The sequence below is a fragment of the Acomys russatus genome, chromosome 32 (assembly GCF_903995435.1).
Source record: "Acomys russatus chromosome 32, mAcoRus1.1, whole genome shotgun sequence".
Classification (NCBI taxonomy): Eukaryota; Metazoa; Chordata; class Mammalia; order Rodentia; family Muridae; genus Acomys; species Acomys russatus.
The window spans coordinates 27,175,951-27,193,337 of NC_067168.1; the positions used below are offsets into that span (position 1 = coordinate 27,175,951).

At 44.9% G+C, this 17,387-nt stretch overlaps 1 protein-coding gene across 1 annotated transcript; it reads right to left on the minus strand.

The window, feature by feature from the left end:
* Positions 1-4,756: 4,756 nt before the first annotated feature.
* Slc35g2 (solute carrier family 35 member G2) lies at positions 4,757-6,567 on the minus strand. The gene has a single exon (XM_051140614.1). The coding sequence runs from the start codon at positions 6,551-6,553 to the stop codon at positions 5,315-5,317; it is 1,239 nt and encodes a 412-aa protein (XP_050996571.1). The 5' UTR covers positions 6,554-6,567; the 3' UTR covers positions 4,757-5,314.
* Between the last annotated feature and the right edge of the window lie 10,820 nt (positions 6,568-17,387).

The window sequence follows — 17,387 nt, forward strand, 5'->3', positions numbered from 1 at the left end:
CAAAATATAATATGGGCTGGAGAGATGGCTCAGAGGTTAAGAGCATTGATTGCATTTCCAAGGTCCTGAGTTCAATTACCAGCAACCACATGGTAGCTCATAACCATCAATAATGTGATCTGTTGCCCTCTACTGGCATGTAGGTGTACATGCAGGCAGAGTACTGTATGCATAATAATAAATAAATCTTATTTTGTTTTTTGTTTTTTTCGAGACAGGGTCTCTCTGTGTTAGCCTTGGCTGTCCTGGACTCGCTTTGTAGACCAGGCTGGCCTTGAACTCACAGTGATCCACCTGCCTCTGCCTACTGCGTGCTGGGATTAAAGGTGTGTGCCACCACGCCCGGCTCCAAATAAATCTTCTTTTAAATCCCCAAAAATACAAAAACACAACAAAAAATATATATAGACCACCACACCTTTTATCTCAAAATGCAAGAGGCAGAGAGGTAGGTTCAAGTTCTGCAACTTCAAGGCCAGCCTGGTCTATGTAGCAAATTCCAGGACAGCCAGGGCTATATAGAGAGACCCTGTCTCAAAAGCAAACAAAAACGATATAGGCAGCTCACCCCCATTAGCTCCAAAGGAGGAGATTGGGATATTAAAGAAAGGAAATATGAGCCCTCTATATTTTCAGGCCTTTCCCAGGAGACTGTTGACAGCTTACAGTTAGAATGATCTAGTTTAGGGTTCCTATCAAGGAGGAAGAAAGCCTTACTTATCTGTTAGCAAGAAGTTATCACAGGCTTGATATGGAACTGTAGAAATTCGTGGGCCCTACCAACTAAGTTTAATTTCTGCATTTACTGTGGTCACACTGTTACAGGAAAGGGTCCACTTTGCATGATGGGGCTCCCGAGAGTCCATACCAGTGTCAGTTCTTGAGATTTAAAGCCACCTGAATTATTAATCTGCTCAACACAACACTTGTATCTAGGGGCAGAGAGGCATTAAGGCACAATGAGAGGGGAAATGTGTAGTAAGACTATTTGGGCAAAAAGGAGGGTTTGGGAGAGTGTTACATAATGTAAAGCCGTTAGGCAACTGGAGAGTGTTGACGGAATAGATCGCGGTTAGAATTGAAGCCATATGTTAGGAAAGCCACTAAGGACTTGTTTGTTGTTGTTGTTTCTAAGGGCTTGTTTGTTTGTTGTTGTTGTTCATTACTTTAAAGATTACTCTGATGTTTCCCGGCCCTAGTTGCTTCTGCTGAGGAGCAAGTTTGCAATTCTTAAAAACAAAAGCAAAAACTTTCATGTGTGTTATGTTTTCTTGTGTTGTTTGTAGAATGCACTAGGTGCGTGCAGTTTCCTCAGTGACCAGAAGAGAGCATCAGATCCCCAGAACTGAAATATCAGACGGTAAGTTGTCATGTGGGTGCTGGGAGCCCAGCCTGGGTCCTCTGAGGGAGCAACAAAATGATCTTAACAGAGGAATCATCTCTCCACCCCCAAGCTGTAGTTCTTGAGATATCTTATTTAATCATATTTATTTGTTGGAGTGGTGTGGAGGTCAAAGGAGTTGGTTCTGGAGTTGGTTCTCTCATTTCACCGTGTGAGTTCCCATGATCTGGTTGTCAGGATTGATGGCAAGAGCCCTTATGCACGGAGCCAGCTCACTGGCCCTGTGGCTCTTGGCATCGTTTTTCTGTGCATTTGTCTTTTTGCTCAGGTTCTTTTTAAGAGGCTATAACTCCACACTCATTAGCAAAGGCGCACTGTTAAGTTGCACCGTTTCTCCGTGTCTTTTCCTATTTAGTCTGCCAAGTGGTCATCCAGCTCCCCAGATTTCTCAGTTACTGGTACTTATTTTCTATCTTGAATCAAAGCTGAAAACATTCTGATTAATTTTTTTCCCCAAAAATGTCCTGCCCTATTTTCATCCCCCTTACGCTGCACCGCTTAGTGCCGTGTCCATTCTCTCCCAGGCGCTCTCCAGCCCTAAGCCTCCCAACCCTCCTCCTGTGCTTTCCTTTGCTGTGCGTGTGTGTCTGTGTCCATGCTCATCCACGGCAGGTTGCACCCAAGGCTCACAGGTGCGGCCTCCGCATTCTACCACAGGCTATGCACCCAGCCATTTTCGTTTTTTAACTTATACATTGGATCTTGCTAAATTGCCCAAGCTGGCCTCAGATGCAGGAGCGTCCTGCCTCGGCTTCCTAAGAAGTTAAGATTACAGACGTATACCTCCATGCTGGCTCAGTTTGCATAATGTCTATCAATAGCTAATGTCTAGTAATTCCTGAAAATATAAGTGTTGGCATTTTCTCAAAGCTAGGAACCTTATTAATGGCTTCGGATTTGTTTGGAGATGATTTGGTGACATTTTACTCAGGAAAACAGAAGTCACAAAGAGATCACAATGGAGGAGCTTTAGTATTATATGTTAATTGACTGACAACTAAAGCCACGTTTGGTGGCTCACGCCTGTCATCCCATCATTGGGGGGACAGACACAGGAAGGATCACCCCAGGTTCAAAGACAGCCATGGATATATAGTGAGACTTTGTCTCAAATAGACCTTTCCACCCAAAATAGGCCATGGGCTAGGGGCAGGAGAGAGCAGAGATTACACTGCAGTAACCCAGGAGAGATTGCTTCATGGATCAGCTATCACCCCTAAGGGATAGTGAGGAGGGAGAGTCAGGTTTAGATGACAGAATTCAGAAGCACAGAGGCGTGACCCAGCTGAGGTATGATAGAGCTCAGACCTCTAGGAGGACGCACTCCAGCTGGCTCTTCTGCTGCTCAGGAGTGGTGGTGGGGGCGGTGTTAGAGGAAGGACCAGTGCGGAAAGTAACCTAAGGACAGAATGGAGTCCTGCTGGCCTCACGACAGCCCCAGGTCAAACGGCACCAGATGCTAAAGGCAGAGAGAAAGAGACAGGTCTCTTGCTTCCAATCTCTCTCTACTGACTGTTTTTGCTTTCTCGGTTACTTATTTGCTTAGCTATCTGTTTGTTTGTTTGTTTGTTTGCAATGCAGGTATTTGAACCAAGAGCAGCTTGCTGCATAGTATGCCACTGAGCTATAGCCCCAGTAAACCCCCTTTTAAAAACAGATCTGGCTAAGTTGCCAACGCTAACCCTGACCTTTGTGATCTCCCTGCCTCAGCCTCCCAAGCAGCTAGAGTTATAGCCCTTTGCCATCAGGTGCGCCCCTCTGTAATGTCCTTTGTAGGCAGAACCCCCGGGAGAGATACGAGCTAGCACCAGAAGAGTGAAATGCGTCGGGTCTGAGCCATGGCATCACATAGAAAAGTGTAGAAGGGTGAGCTGCGAGCTGAGAGGCAGTACCTTAGTAATCAGTATCATGTCAACACATGCAGAACCAATGATAGTCCGAATTAGACGCAAACTAATGCTGACTTGTATGCCTTTACAGGCCTAGAGGCCCTTTTGAAGAGATTCCCAGGGTACCATGTCAATTTTCTACTATATCATGATTACTGCTAGTGTGTTACAATTTTTTATTATAATTTTTCTTTATTCTTGAGAATTTCATACATGTGTACAATGAAATATGATGGTACCCATCCCCAGTTCCCTCCTCTGACTCTCCCCATATGCCCCTCAACATGTCCCCCTCCCAACTTAATGACTTCTTTTGGTTTGGTTTGGTTTCCTTTTCTTTTTTCTTTTTCTTTCTTTCTTTCTTTTCTTTTCTTTTCTTTTCTTTTCTTTTTTTTTTTAAGTTTTCTGTTGTTGTTGTTTTGGTTTCTCTGTGTAACCATGGCAGTCCTCGAAATGATTTTTTTTTGTTTGTTTTTTGTTTTATTTTTTCAAGATAGGGTTTCTCTGTGTAGCCTTGGCTGTCCTGGACTCACTTTGTAGACCAGGCTGGCCTCGAACTCACAGCAATCCACCAGCCTCTGGCTCCCGAGTGCTGAGATTAAAAGCGTGCGCCACAACACCCAGCTAAGATGTTTGTTTGTTTTTATAACCCACTAAGCCCAATTAGTGCTGCCCATATTTGGGGATTGGGGACCTGGAATGCAGAGATATACACCAGTAGAAACATCCCCCAAAAAAACAAAACAGAAAACTGTTCTCCCTCCCTGAGCAGGTGTCAACCACCAACAACTCAGTAAGGTGTGGGTCCTGGAGCGTTCCTCTCCCATCGCAGCTGGATTTGCTGCAGGCTTCATCTTGTGCAGGTGTTCAGCAAGGAGCCACAGCTGCTTCCAGTTCATCAGTGCACTAGGCATGGCGGTGTCTTTTTTTTTTTTTTTTTTTTTTTTTTTTTTTTTTTTTGAGCATCGCTTGTCTGCTTTATTCCTTATCATAGAATCATAAACAGGAACAGCTATGAAAAAGGTTTGAATAAATTAAGATGAAACTCTGTCCAAGCATTAGATGCTACATCATCAGGCAAAAGGTGGTGTGGATCATGGACTATATATAACTGGTGAGAAATCATTATACCCTACATTGTTTCCTATACATTGCATAATGTGTCCTACTAGGGGAAACAAATTTTCCATTCTCACGTTTAGACTCCCCTCTCCTTACTCATCTCAACTCAAGCCCTTTTTAAACCTCTTAGAGTTTTTACGAGAAAAATGCACTTTAGCTAAAGTGTTCAACATTTTATCTAATAGTGTAGTTTTCATGAACAAATACTTTTGAATATGGAAGGCTGTTTGTTTGCACATTTGTAGAACATTAAGAATAAACATTTTTCGGCTGGGCATGGTGGCGCATGCCTTTAACCCCAGCACTTGGGAGGCAGAGGAAGGCGGATCGCTGTGAGTTCAAGGCCAGCCTGGTCTACAAAGCAAGTCCAGGACAGCCAAGGCTACACAGAGAGACCCTGTCTTGAAAAAAAATTTTTTTTCACCAGGCATATTGGCACATGCCTTTAATGCCAACCTCAGGTGACAGAGGCAGACAGATCTCTGTGAGTTCAAGACCAGTCTGGTCTACATATCAAGTCCCAGGACAGCCAAGAACTACATAGAGAGACTCTGTCTCATAAGCAAAACAGAAACATTTTTCAGTTTTAGAAGTTTATGACCATGAAGATTCAATCTGCAACTCCTAGTCTTGTTGTCTCTTTAGTGATGGAGAATGACACTCTTCTACAATTACCTTTTATTAATAATTTTAAAGACACCAAATTCACAATGTATTTCATCTATTTAATAGTTATGCTTTAATATATTAGTCTGGAATATTTTTCTGCATCTGCATAATATATTTATATTATATAGCACTCTATTAATAATATAACACAAAAGACATCTATAGGTAAATATTAAAATGGCAGTGTCCATATTCATAACTAGACATTAACAATATAGTAATAACCAGGTATTCATTTAATGGGAGAGTCCAGTATTTCCTGATAGTCTTCCCTCCTTACATTCCTCCAGTAAAGTTTATAGCCAGCAAGGACAAATACACTGATCATAATGATTACTCCTCCGAAAACATCATAAACGCTAGGAAATATGTGCAGCACTAGAAGCTGCAGGACCATAGCCACCACGATCTCCAGGTGCTGCACGGTGCTGACTAAAGCTGGGTGGAACTTGTCTAAGGCATAGTAAACGCCTAAAAATGCAGCCGTGGAGCAGACGCATATAGCGATGAGATAGCTCCACGTCTCTCCGTCTAAAGGGATGATGGGCTCTTGAAGGACAAACATAGTAGATACTCCCCAGATTGTTCCGGTCCAACCAAAGGTGAACAGTGCGGTCCACATGCTGATCTTCTCCCTGATGGATCTGTACACGATCATAGACAGAGCAGTGGTCAGACCCGCCATCACAGTCATGGTATATCCAAAGGCTTCTTTCCAGGCATTTAACAAGGAGTTGTCTTCATCAACAATGTTGGGAATCATGACAAGACAAACACCCAAGATGCTGCAAAGCACGGTAGCCATGTCCACGTACGCCATTTTCTCATCTACAAGTAAAAAGGCTAAGATGGCACTGAACACTGTGGTGGTGGCTCTCCACATCGTGGTCCCATTGCTGGGAGGAACTATTGTGAAGGAGGTATAAGCACAGGTGATGGAGATAACGTTGCATACACCATAAAAAAAGAGCCGCAGTCTGTATCCGCTGGGCCCAAAGGGCGGCTCCTGGTAGTAACACACAACCAACACAGATAAGACCTGCAAGACGGAACGGATAAAGATGAGCTCTAAAGATGGAACTTTGGAACGATCAGAAACTAGCCTCGTGATAAGAGCCACACATCCGTGAGTCAGTGCAGACCCAAACAGCACGATCCACATTTTTCGAGACTGAAAAATGTTTTTCTCTGTAAAGCTCTGGAACGGTCCCATGCCGCTGCCTTGTGGGTCTTCTCTTAGTGGAGGCTGAGTGTCCATAGTTCCAAAGAAAGTTCTTCCTTTTCTTTTTATTTCACTCAGCAGGCTCTTCTTTGGGTTTTCTTCCATAAATCTGCCATAGTCTTCATTGATTTCTTCATACCCATCGTCCCCAGGTTGGGGATAATGAGAGGTGTACTTCACCATGACTGTGTTGGGATGTATTTTCACTCGTTTTTTAACTGGATAGTTTTTGGATGAAGAAGTATCCATTCCTTCAGATAACAAATTCTATTTAAAGGAAAAAAAGAAAGAAAGAAAACATACATGTTCACTCCATTGAAAACTGCATTAGTATTTTACAAATATATACTAACTCAATGATGAAAGGTAGAGATTATAACAGGAGTCTAGAAAACAGGAAAAGATGATCTGGCGTATATGAAGCCCAGTTGAATTTTCCACCCTCTTATCACTACTATTGTGAACCTGCCCCAGTGTCTCATTCTGGTTGCTCTTTGTCTCACTTAGCCCTTTTGTTGTGTGGTTGGTTAGTTGGTTTTTTAAAATGGGGTATCATGTAGCCAGCCCACACTGGCCTTGAACTCCTGGTCCTCCTGCCTCCAACCCCCAACTGCTGGAGTTACAGCTGGGTATCCCATATACCGAGCTTGTCTCTTTCAGCTTTATGTCTCATTTTTCATAACTTACTGATATTTCCCTATCTTTTCATTGCTACCCATCTTGAAAGAAAAACACAAAAAATAAAAAAAGAAACTTCAGTCACACCTTGACTTTTTATTATGTCCGCTTGTCTAACTTGTAAGTAAGTACATAAGTCTAATGTATTCTTAAGTAGTTTGTGTGTGTGTGTGTGTGTGTGTGTGTGTGTGTGTGTGTGCGTGCGTGTGCGCGCGCGTGTGCGTGTCTCGCATGCAATCGTATTCATGCACAGGTACCCTCACAGGGCAGAGAAGTGTATCAAATTTCCTGAAGCTGGAGATTTTCTGTGAGCTGCCCCACATAGGTACTAGGAGCCAAACCTGGGTCCTCTGAAAGAGGTGGAAGTGCTTTTAACCACTGAACCATCTCATTAGTCCCCAAAAGTATTTGACATAATCAATTCTACATAATAACAGAGTCTAATCCAGGTGTAGTGGCACATACCTATAATCCCAGCACTTGGTATTGTGATATAGTGTTGATTAGAAAAATTATTTAGCTTCCTTCAAAGTAAAGATTAAAGAAATACTGAATATAAAGAATTTGACACAGTATTATATATAGTAAACACTCAATAAATGTCAGCAGTAAGCTTGGCATTTTCACCTATAATTATCCTATGAAACATGGGTATCTTTTATAGTGTTTTTCTTTCTCACTCAGTGTCCCTTCCTCTCTTTATTTTCTTACACCCTAAAAGCTGATCTGGAAATATACCTCACCAGATAGATGGAGCCCATAGGAATTCTCCGCCATACAGGGGAAGAGACAAAGGAGAAAAGAGGAAACTTTTTTATCCTCATGATTCCTAAAAATCTTTGCCCAAACTCATCACTTCTGGGGCCTTCAGCCATGACCCCAGAACCAAATCCACTTCTGTGCTTTTGATACCATCTGGGTATCCAGCTGTTCTGTGGACTCCTCTTCAGCTGGAAGAAGTCAGGGAAAATCCCAGCCAGGCCTCCAGACCCTCCCGTTTGCTAGCCCACCTCTTGCTTGCAGTCCCTCCGCCGTACCATCAGGAAATCGCAGTCTTTTCTTTCTCACTTCCACCAGGCTCCACTTCACAATCATGGCTTTAGCTTCAGTAGCCTCGAACGCGGTCACGGACTCAATTTCCAAGAAGGATTTTCTTCCCAGCTCCCTCATTCTGTTGGTTGTCTCCAGGTCCCTGGGTACTCCGAATTCTCTTTTATGACACCACATTCCAGATTGGCCATCACTCTTACTGTTTTTGTCTTTGAAACATTTCTCAGATTTTTCTTTTTTTCTTTTTCTCCAATTCCATGTTAATGTCGTTATTCTAGACTGGACTGGACTGGAACGTTACCCTGGCGTCATGTCTACCCCTCTTGAGTTCCAAGCCTCCCCTAAATCCCCCCCCCCCCCCCCCGGTGTTATTCTGTTGTCACATTAATCTGTCCTTAAAAGATTCCTCCAAGTTTTCTCCACTTGAAATACAGTTCTCTACAGACCTCTTTCCAGCATATCAAACTTCAGCTAGCCCAGTGCACCCCTTCAATCCCAACACTTAGGAGGAAAAGACGGGAAGACCAGGAGGTCAAGGCCATCCTCAGCTACATAGTGAGTGGATTTGAGGCTAGCCTGGGCCACATGAGATGTCATCTCAAAAACAAAAAAGAGAAGTTAAATCCAGCTCCTCTGCAGGGCACTTGGTACCTTGCTTGTTGTGGCCCTGGCTGTACTTAGCCCCTTGGCATCTACGCTTTGCTCCAGCAATCTGTGTGGTGTCTCCTCTGACCTTGAACCATGTGCATAAAAATAATTTCCCAAGCTCTTACCCTACTCGTTTCTCCTCTGCTTCAGTTTTATAAATACTAACCCTCTGTTAGGGCCCAGTTCAAATCCGTCTTTAGGGACAAGCCTTCTCTGGGTTCCCCAGGCATTCCTTTATCTAAACAATTGCAGCACTTCTGATCCAATTTGTATAATGTAATCATGTTGCTTCCTGCTTGGCTCAGCTCTGGAGTATATGTTGCTAGTCACTGTACCCCCAATTTAACTCTGTTGGTTCTCCTCTCCTGATGACCAGTCATTATCTTAATGAAATTCTACATTCCATAACTTCTCACTTGCTGCTATTGTTAAACTGCTACCCTATAGCCATTCTAAGCTTTCCCCTCCTTCTCAGGCTAAGTCTGCAGCTCCAGGGGCATGACGAGGGAGTGTGTATAGCTGGCTGTTTTATTCCTCCCATTTCCTCCCTTTGGAGGACTGTAAGAAGGGTCTGTCAGGCGGTTGAGATGGCTCAGTGGCCAAGGGTGCACTCCAAAGGCTGACGGTCTGATTCGATCCCTGGAGCTCACATGGTGGAAGGAAAGACCTGACTCTTGTAAATTGTCCTCTGACCTCCACACGCATGCTGTGACACACGTGTGCCCATGCGCACACCCACACATGTAGTAAATAAATGTTTAAAAACTGTAAAGAAAGACTTGTCTTTTTATATATAATGTATTTTACTTTTATGTCATTGTGTTTCACCTGCATGTCTATCTGTGTGAGGGTGTAAGAATCCCTGGAAGTGGAATTACAGACAGATGTGTGCTGGGTTCTGGGCATCGAGCCCAGGACTTGGGGAAGAGCAGCCAGTACTCATAACTGCTGAGCCATCTCTCCAGCCCTAGAAGGGTTTGTCTTAATTGCCTTTTGGGGAGTGGCTTCTCTAGTATCCTGGCACAAAAACGAAGGGACATGAAAGGAACGTATGCCATGTACTGGCTCCTCTTGTGTAAGAGCCTGTTGATGTCTAAGCCAGGCCAAGCTGACCTGCAGACCTCACTTACTTACTCAAACGCAAATCTCAGTGCTGCCATTGAGTGGACTTTGTAGATATGATTAAAAACCCCTTAGTGAGGTGTAATCCCAACAATTGGAAGATGGAGGCAGAAATATCAGGAGTTCAGGTCCAGGCTCAGATGCACATTGTGTTCAAGGCCTGCCCAGACTACGTGAGACCTTGTCTCAGAATTAAAGGTCCCAATCACTTGAATTTAACTTGATTAAAGGTTGCATGGCTTTATGGAGTTGGGGGCTTACCTAATACAGTGAGTGTCTAAGAAGTGACTAGTCATTTTATAATTTCAGAGATGCAAATATTTGATGCCCTTGAACTTCCAACCTGCCCATCAACTACTTTTCCTTACTGTTCTGAGACAACAAGGCTTTAGTCTGTGTTCATGAGTTTCCAACTTGCTCTTAATCTCCCCAGACTCCTCCCTCTAGACTCCTCCCTCTAGACTCCTCCCTCTAGACTCCTCCCTCTAGACTCCTCCCTCTAGACTCCCGGCTTGCCGTCCAGCTTCACGGTATGGCAGCCACCTCACGGTGATCCCTTGGTGGTCCTGCATTTCACGCTCTGATACTTGGAACTGGTCCTCTCCGAGGCTTTGCATCTTTGTTGCATATCAAACTTGCAAATGCAAGTTTTCTCAGGTCACTTCCCAAGGTCCTCAATACACAGATCCCTCCCTGCTGGGGGAGACTTTTGTACTGTGGGGCTTACAGTTTGCCAGTTTTTAATATTTGCCCTTCTTGCCTAGTGCCTCGCTGTCTTGGACAAAACCCAACTGTGTTCACTTAGCTCCAAGAGACTCCTATTTCCTTGCTGTTCTAAACAGTGACTGGGCCCCTCACCACTCACTCTTTTCTTTCTAACTACTTTCTCTCTGCTCAAAAAGCAAAGGGCAAATTCACTTGTTCTATCGAGGCATATTTCCACCTGGGGAGTGAGAGGGCGTGCCTAAACTGATTTTTTTTTTTTCCAAGGCTCTGAGCCCCTGTTGCTCAGGTATAGTCCATCTCAAACCACTTAGCAAGAAAAGGAGGAAAAACAAACAAACAAAAAAACATAAGAAAATTGTAGTGAACACAAAGTGACTGACTGAGGATTACCAGGTTCATTGAAAGGTTGGAGACAACTATTTCTAATGCTAGAAGGAGCAGAAACTACTGACTTGTACCTTTTTTCTACTTTCAAACTTGAGGCTAGAGTAAGATACACCTTGAACTTGCTTAAGATCAATAGATCAATACATTTTAACACATTGGAATTGGCTTTGTGAAATAGGTAAAGTATTTCAAAATACTTCCAAGTTGTTACCTGAACATCTACCAGAATTATGATGACACTTTATTAAGTCAACATTAAAAAGTGATTGCTTAATTGCTTAGTACTTTTTGTTGTTGTTTTAGACAGGGTTTCTCTTGTAGTCCTGGCTGTCCTAGACTCACTCTGTAGACCAGGCTGGCCTCAAACTGTGTCTGCCTCTTGAGTGCTGGCATTAAAGTCATGTGCCACCAAGCCTGGCAATTTCTTAGTTTTCTTTTTTGTTTTTTTTTTGTTTTTGTTTTTCAAGACAAGGTTTCTCTGTATAGCCTTGGCTGTCCTGGACTCGCCTTGTAGACCAGGCTGGCCTCGAACTCACAGTGATCCACCTGCTTTTGCCTCCCAAGTGCTGGGATTAAAGGCCCACACCACCACCAGAAGTAACTTTTCTACATTTTAAGTTTTGAAGAATAAGAAAAAGATACAGTGTTGCACTGGGGTGAGTGGGGGAGGGAGAGAGAGCGCTAATACGTATTGACTTTTTTGGTGTTTTGAGATAGGGCCTCATACAGCTCAGGCTAGTCCTCTTGTGACAATCCTCCTTCCTGCTTCAGGCTGGCAAGCACTAGGATGTATAATGAAGGCCAGCATAGGGTTTTGTGCTTTGTTTCTCTTCTACTTAGCCGCTGTGTGAGACAGGGATCTGTCTCCACTGGTCCCAGCTGCCCGCCGGGTGGTGTAGGATGTGCTCTGGCAACCCCAGCATCAACTCCAGCTCTGTGAGTACAGGGCTAGAAGCCCAGGCGAGTTCTAAATAGAGACAGCATTGTCCAACATGTCTCCCAGCAAGTGGCCAAAAGGTAAGAGCCAGGAAGTAAAGGTATATATGGGGACACTGCAAAGGTACACCCCAGGTGTGATGATTTGCTCAGTGTCCTTAAAGACATTGTCCTAGCGGTCAGCTTCCTCAGAAGTGCTCCCTCGGGCAGGACTCACCAGTAGCCAGTCTCTCTATGTAAGGTCACCCGCATCTCCCACACAGTGCTCTGCTCCTGGCAGACATAAGCTCCCATCTCTTTCTGGTTTCCAAGGGTTCAGTTCCTCGTGGCAGGGAGGATATGATATGGTAGAGCCGAGCAGCCTACATCATGGTGACCAGGAAGGCCATGGTGGCCTTTAAAGTGGCTAGACACAATTTGTGGACATGATGAAATAATAGCTTATTTTTACATATTTATACTAAAATGTTATTTGGGGGATTTTAAAGGGTGAATTTCATCTAGGTGGCACACACCTGTAATCCTAGAGGCTGAGAGGATGAGGCCAGAGGATTACAAGTTTAAAGCCAGCTTGGGCTACAAAGCAAGACTAGGTCTCTAAAGAAAGAAAAGGCAAACTGGCGAGATGGTTCAGTGGGTAAGAGCACTGGCTGTTCTTACAGAGGACCCACCCCAAACCCATAGCAGTTCACAACCATCCATAACTCCAGTGTCAGGAGATCCAACTCTCTCTCTCTTCTGGTTACTGAATGCATGTGTTGCACATGAAATCCTGCAATCCTTTCTTTTAATTGTTAAAAGAAAGAAAAGGGAATAGGTAGTGTCTTAGTCACTGTTCTATTGCTGTGAAGAGACACCATGACTAAGGCAACTCTCAATTGGCGGCTTGCTTGCAGCTTCAAAAAGTTCATCAATGATCATTGAGGCGGGAAGCACAGTGGCACACGTGGCGCTGGAGCAGCACTGAGGCGGGGAGCACAGTGGCACACGTGGCGCTGGAGCGGCATTGAGGCAGGGAGCACAGTGGCACACGGGTGCTGGAGCGGCATTGAGGCGGGGAGCACAGTGGCACATGTGGCGCTGGAGCAGCATTGAGGCGGGGAGCACAGTGGCACATGTGGCGCTGGAGCAGCACTGAGGCGGGGAGCACAGTGGCACACGGGTGCTGGAGCGGCATTGAGGCAGGGAGCACAGTGGCACACATGGCACTGGAGCAGCAGCTGAGGGCTACATCCAGATCCAGGAGGCAGTCAAGAGAGACAGGCTGGGCCTGGCAGAAGCGTCTGAAACCTCAGCGCCCACCTCCAGGGATGTAATTCTCCCAGCAAGGTCACAGCTCCTAATCTTCCTAAGCCTTTCACACAGTTCCACTCTCTGGCAACTAAGCATTCAAATATGTGAGCATATGAGGCCTTTCTTGTTCAACCACCTCAAGTGGAAAAGGAAAGGGAAGATATAGTACTCATCTCCACAGTATTGAGCAGAGCCTAGTTCAAAGCAAGACTGGGCAACATAGTGAGAACTCATCTCTTGAAATGAAAATGTTGGGGCTGAGGAGACAGCTCAGTAAGTGCTTTGCCCATGTGAGAAGGCAGGACTGAGCGTGATCTCCAGCTCACATGTAAAAGCTACAATCCCAGCACTCCAGGCTGAGAGAGGAGGATCGCTGGGACTCAGTGGCCAGCCGGCCTAGCCATAGCAGGGAGCTTCAGGGTCAGCAAGAGACCCTGTCGGCAGCTCCCGAGGAACAGCAACCAAGGCCTCCTCTTGCATGCCTACCTTCATGCACTCATGTACCTGTACAGACAGAAATAAACAAAAATAAAAGCAAAAGTTGTAAAAGCTGGCTATCTGCCTCAGTGGTAGAGCGCTGGTCTAGCACACAGAAGGTCCTGGGTTAGATCCTACCATGATAAAAGAAGTGTTAGAAGAAAGATTCTCCCATCTATCCATGGGCTTCATGATGCTGACGGGGGTGGGGTGGGGGTGTCTGCTCTGAGTACGCAGGGGCAAGCCTGTTGCATTTTGGGCCTGGCTGGAGCTCTTCGCCATAACAGTCTAGCCCTTAGACAGGATGCATTATGCATTAGGGGAGTCTTTGTTAATCTTGTTTCCATAGTCACTGGCTGCACCTCCCGACCCTGGAACCATCTTACAAACGCACATTCTTCCTTAGAAGAAGTGGAGGATGGACGTGGGTGACAGAGTCCAAGTCTGTCTTCACTGCTGTACCCATCATCACCCTCTGTGACCACGACTCACTGCAGTGCTTAACCGGCACATAGCAATGCCAACCCTGAGTGACAGCCTCCCTGATCTAGGCTAGGAAAAATTCAGCTTACACCAGGCTAAATGATATTACCTTAGCATATTAGCTAAAGTCTGCTTCAGTGAAGGGCTGCCTGAGTAAGGAACTCATTTGGGGTGGAAAAGCAGAAACTTTCCCAGAGACGACAAGGCTGCTTTGAAGGGGTTAGGCTGACGGCAGCTGGGGCTACCAGGGAATGCACTGAATTAGATAACATGACACCAGAAGACATAGTGAATGAGCCACATTAGGAGTGAGATGTACGTGGCTGAAAGCGGCTAAGAAGGGCTGGGCTGAACTGTGGACAGTAGAAGAGGGACCTCGGGGTTTCTCAAGCTGGTTCCACCTGGCCTGTAGGAGAACTAAAAGTTAACCTTATGGCAAATGAGAGGAGGTGAGAAGAGAGGCCTGGAGGGCTTGGGTGTGCACAGTGAGATGACCACTGGCTAGCGAAGCTGGTCCAGATCTAGCTGGAGACTCAACTGACAGTTCTAGAGCCCTAAGTCAGGAGAACACTGGGAGCAGTCTGCAAGCTGTGCAGAAACTGCGAGGCAAGGGCTGCACTCAAAGGGAGAAGACTTAGGGGAAAGAGCAGGACGCACTGGAAAAGGGAGGCCGGGAGTAGAAGCTGCGTCTGCTTAGAGCCAGGCTGGCCGTGCAGGTTGCCATCCTTCTGAAAGCAGCTAGGCTTGCTGGTTCAAGAGGAGCCTGGCTCCCCAACACTCAGAGATGCTTCATGACTTAAAGGAGTGAGTATAGGAAGCCGTGCACACCAGGGCTTTGGGGTTTTATTTTGTTTTGTCTTTTTGAGACAGGTTCTCACTGGATAGCCCCGGTTGTCCTGGAACTCACTCTGTAGACCAGGCTGGCCTAAAACTCAGAGACCCACCTGCCTCTGCCTCCAGAGGGCTGAAGTAAAAAGCATGAGCAGTATCTGGGTTTTTTTTAATGGCACTTAAAAATTTTTTTTCACAAAAGGTTTTTTTTTTTGTTTTTTTTTTTTAGGGCTGTATGTGATAGTTTTCAAACAAGTGGGCAGATTTGGCTTGTGTGAAGGTGATGACGCCTGGTTTGGAACAGAGTGATTATGTTGTGACACTTTAAAATCTATGCTGGCACACTAATGACTGTGTTGGCTGGCAGCTAAGAACATGCTAGAATGCAAGATTTTCACCACTCTCGTTATCAGTCTTTTTTTTTTTTTTTTTTTTTTCCTTTGATTTTAGAGGTTAATCCCGGGGCCCTCATGCATATCAAGCCAATGCTGGACCTGAGCTACACCTGCAGCACCCAAGTCTCACAACTTACAGTCAGCACTCCCCTTCCAGCAAAGAGCCTTTCTAATCTCTGAAAAGTAGTTTTATCAATTTACATAAAATATGCCATTCTCAGATGACACATACTTATCATCTGACACTTATTTTCCTCCTGCCTGAAAGAAAAAATAATTCAAGCAAAAGCAATTTGCAGTGAGATCCGCGCCTTTAAATTCAGCTTGCTGCTGACTCTATTAAGTATGAAAGGGAGGCATAGCTAGAAAGAAGACAGTTGGGGAGGGAGTGGGCAGTGGGGGAGGGGCTTACTGCGTAACCCTGGCTGTCCTAGAACTTACTATGTAGACCAGGCTGCCCTCAAACTCACAGAGATCTGCGCACCTTGGCCTCCTGAGTGGTGGGATTAAAGGTGTGCACCACTATGCCCAGCTGAAATGATCGTGTTCTATTTTGTAATATTTTATATGTGTCTACATGGTTAAATCATTGATTTATTGTACTGATTACATGCTAATTAAGTGTAAAACAAAATTTTGGGTTGTTGACATGCTTCTTGGCTGCTTGTCATTTACCTAAGCCTCATGAAAGAGTATCAAAGATCCCAGCTGAGTTCAAAGATGCCCTCCAACCATCTCAGAAATGCAAGACACTAAATAAAAAAAGCAGCACCCCAAGAGCAATAGTTTATTCCCAGAGCCCTGAAACACTAGATGCACCATCTGCTCCCACCCGCCCTGTCCTTCCTGCCGTTTATCTGTGTGAGTACCAAGGCCAAACCCTCAAACTCCACTGCAGGCCAATGTCTGCAAATACCGCCGTGAATGGGCCCCAAAGTTTCACTCATTTGATTTGTCTTAATCATAACTGATTCGTCACATAACAGGCTGGTGTTACAATTAATAAAGTTACAATTCAGTTACCTCTTTCCATATACTATATTTCAGTAAAATTCCAGAGACAAGACCATTAAGAGGCTCCACCCGCAGCGGATCGAAACAGATGCTGAGACTCACAAACATTAGAGGGGGCATGGGATGCCTTGTGGAAGAGTGGGTTGCGAGAGCTCAGGGGTCAGGGTTGGGGGGCTGAGGGGGCAAGGGGACAGAGAGAAGGGCCCTGAGGAGAGAGGAACTCCACAAGAAGACCAACAGAGCCAACTAACCTCGGCCCAGGAGGGTTTGTGGAGACGGAAGCACCAACCAAGAACCACACATGGAGTGGACCTAGGCCCTCTACACATTGTCTTCATGGGGTCCCCTAATAAGAGGAGTGGGGGGGTGTCTCTGATATGGACTCTTATTGCCAAGGACTCTATACATTAACAACAAGCATTGTGTAATCCATCTCAAAACTTAGTTAGCAACTAACTAACTAACTAACTAACTAACTAACTAACTTTTGTATGTGTGAGTTCCACCCGCCATGGCATTTCCAGTAACAGAACCTAATGAGCTCCTCAGTAAGGCACGTTAGGTAGTCACCATGGTTCTCTTTATATGATGAAAAGTTAGAAATAATCTAGTTGTCCACTGGGGAGGGGCCAAAGGAAAACGTCTATGTAATACACCACCATGCAAAGGGATAATCATATGTACATAAAACAATATAAGAATGTACATATATGTCATATTACTGAGTTAAGAGAAATTTATAAAGGAGTATCCATGGGCTGGGGTTGTAGTTCAGCTGGAAGAGTGTTTTCCCAGCGTGTATGAAGTCCTGGGTCTGATGCTGAGCACCACATGAGCCAGATGTGGTAGCACAAGCTTGTAATCCCAGCATTCTAAAGGCAAAAGCAGGAGCATAGGGAGTTCAGTGTCATCCTTGGCTACACAGGAAGTTTAAAGACTGAGATACGTGCGATTTTGTTCCCCACTTAAAAACAAAAACAAAAACAAAGTCTAAAGAATATTCATGGTCAAGTTCTATTTATATAGAATAATTCATATGCATG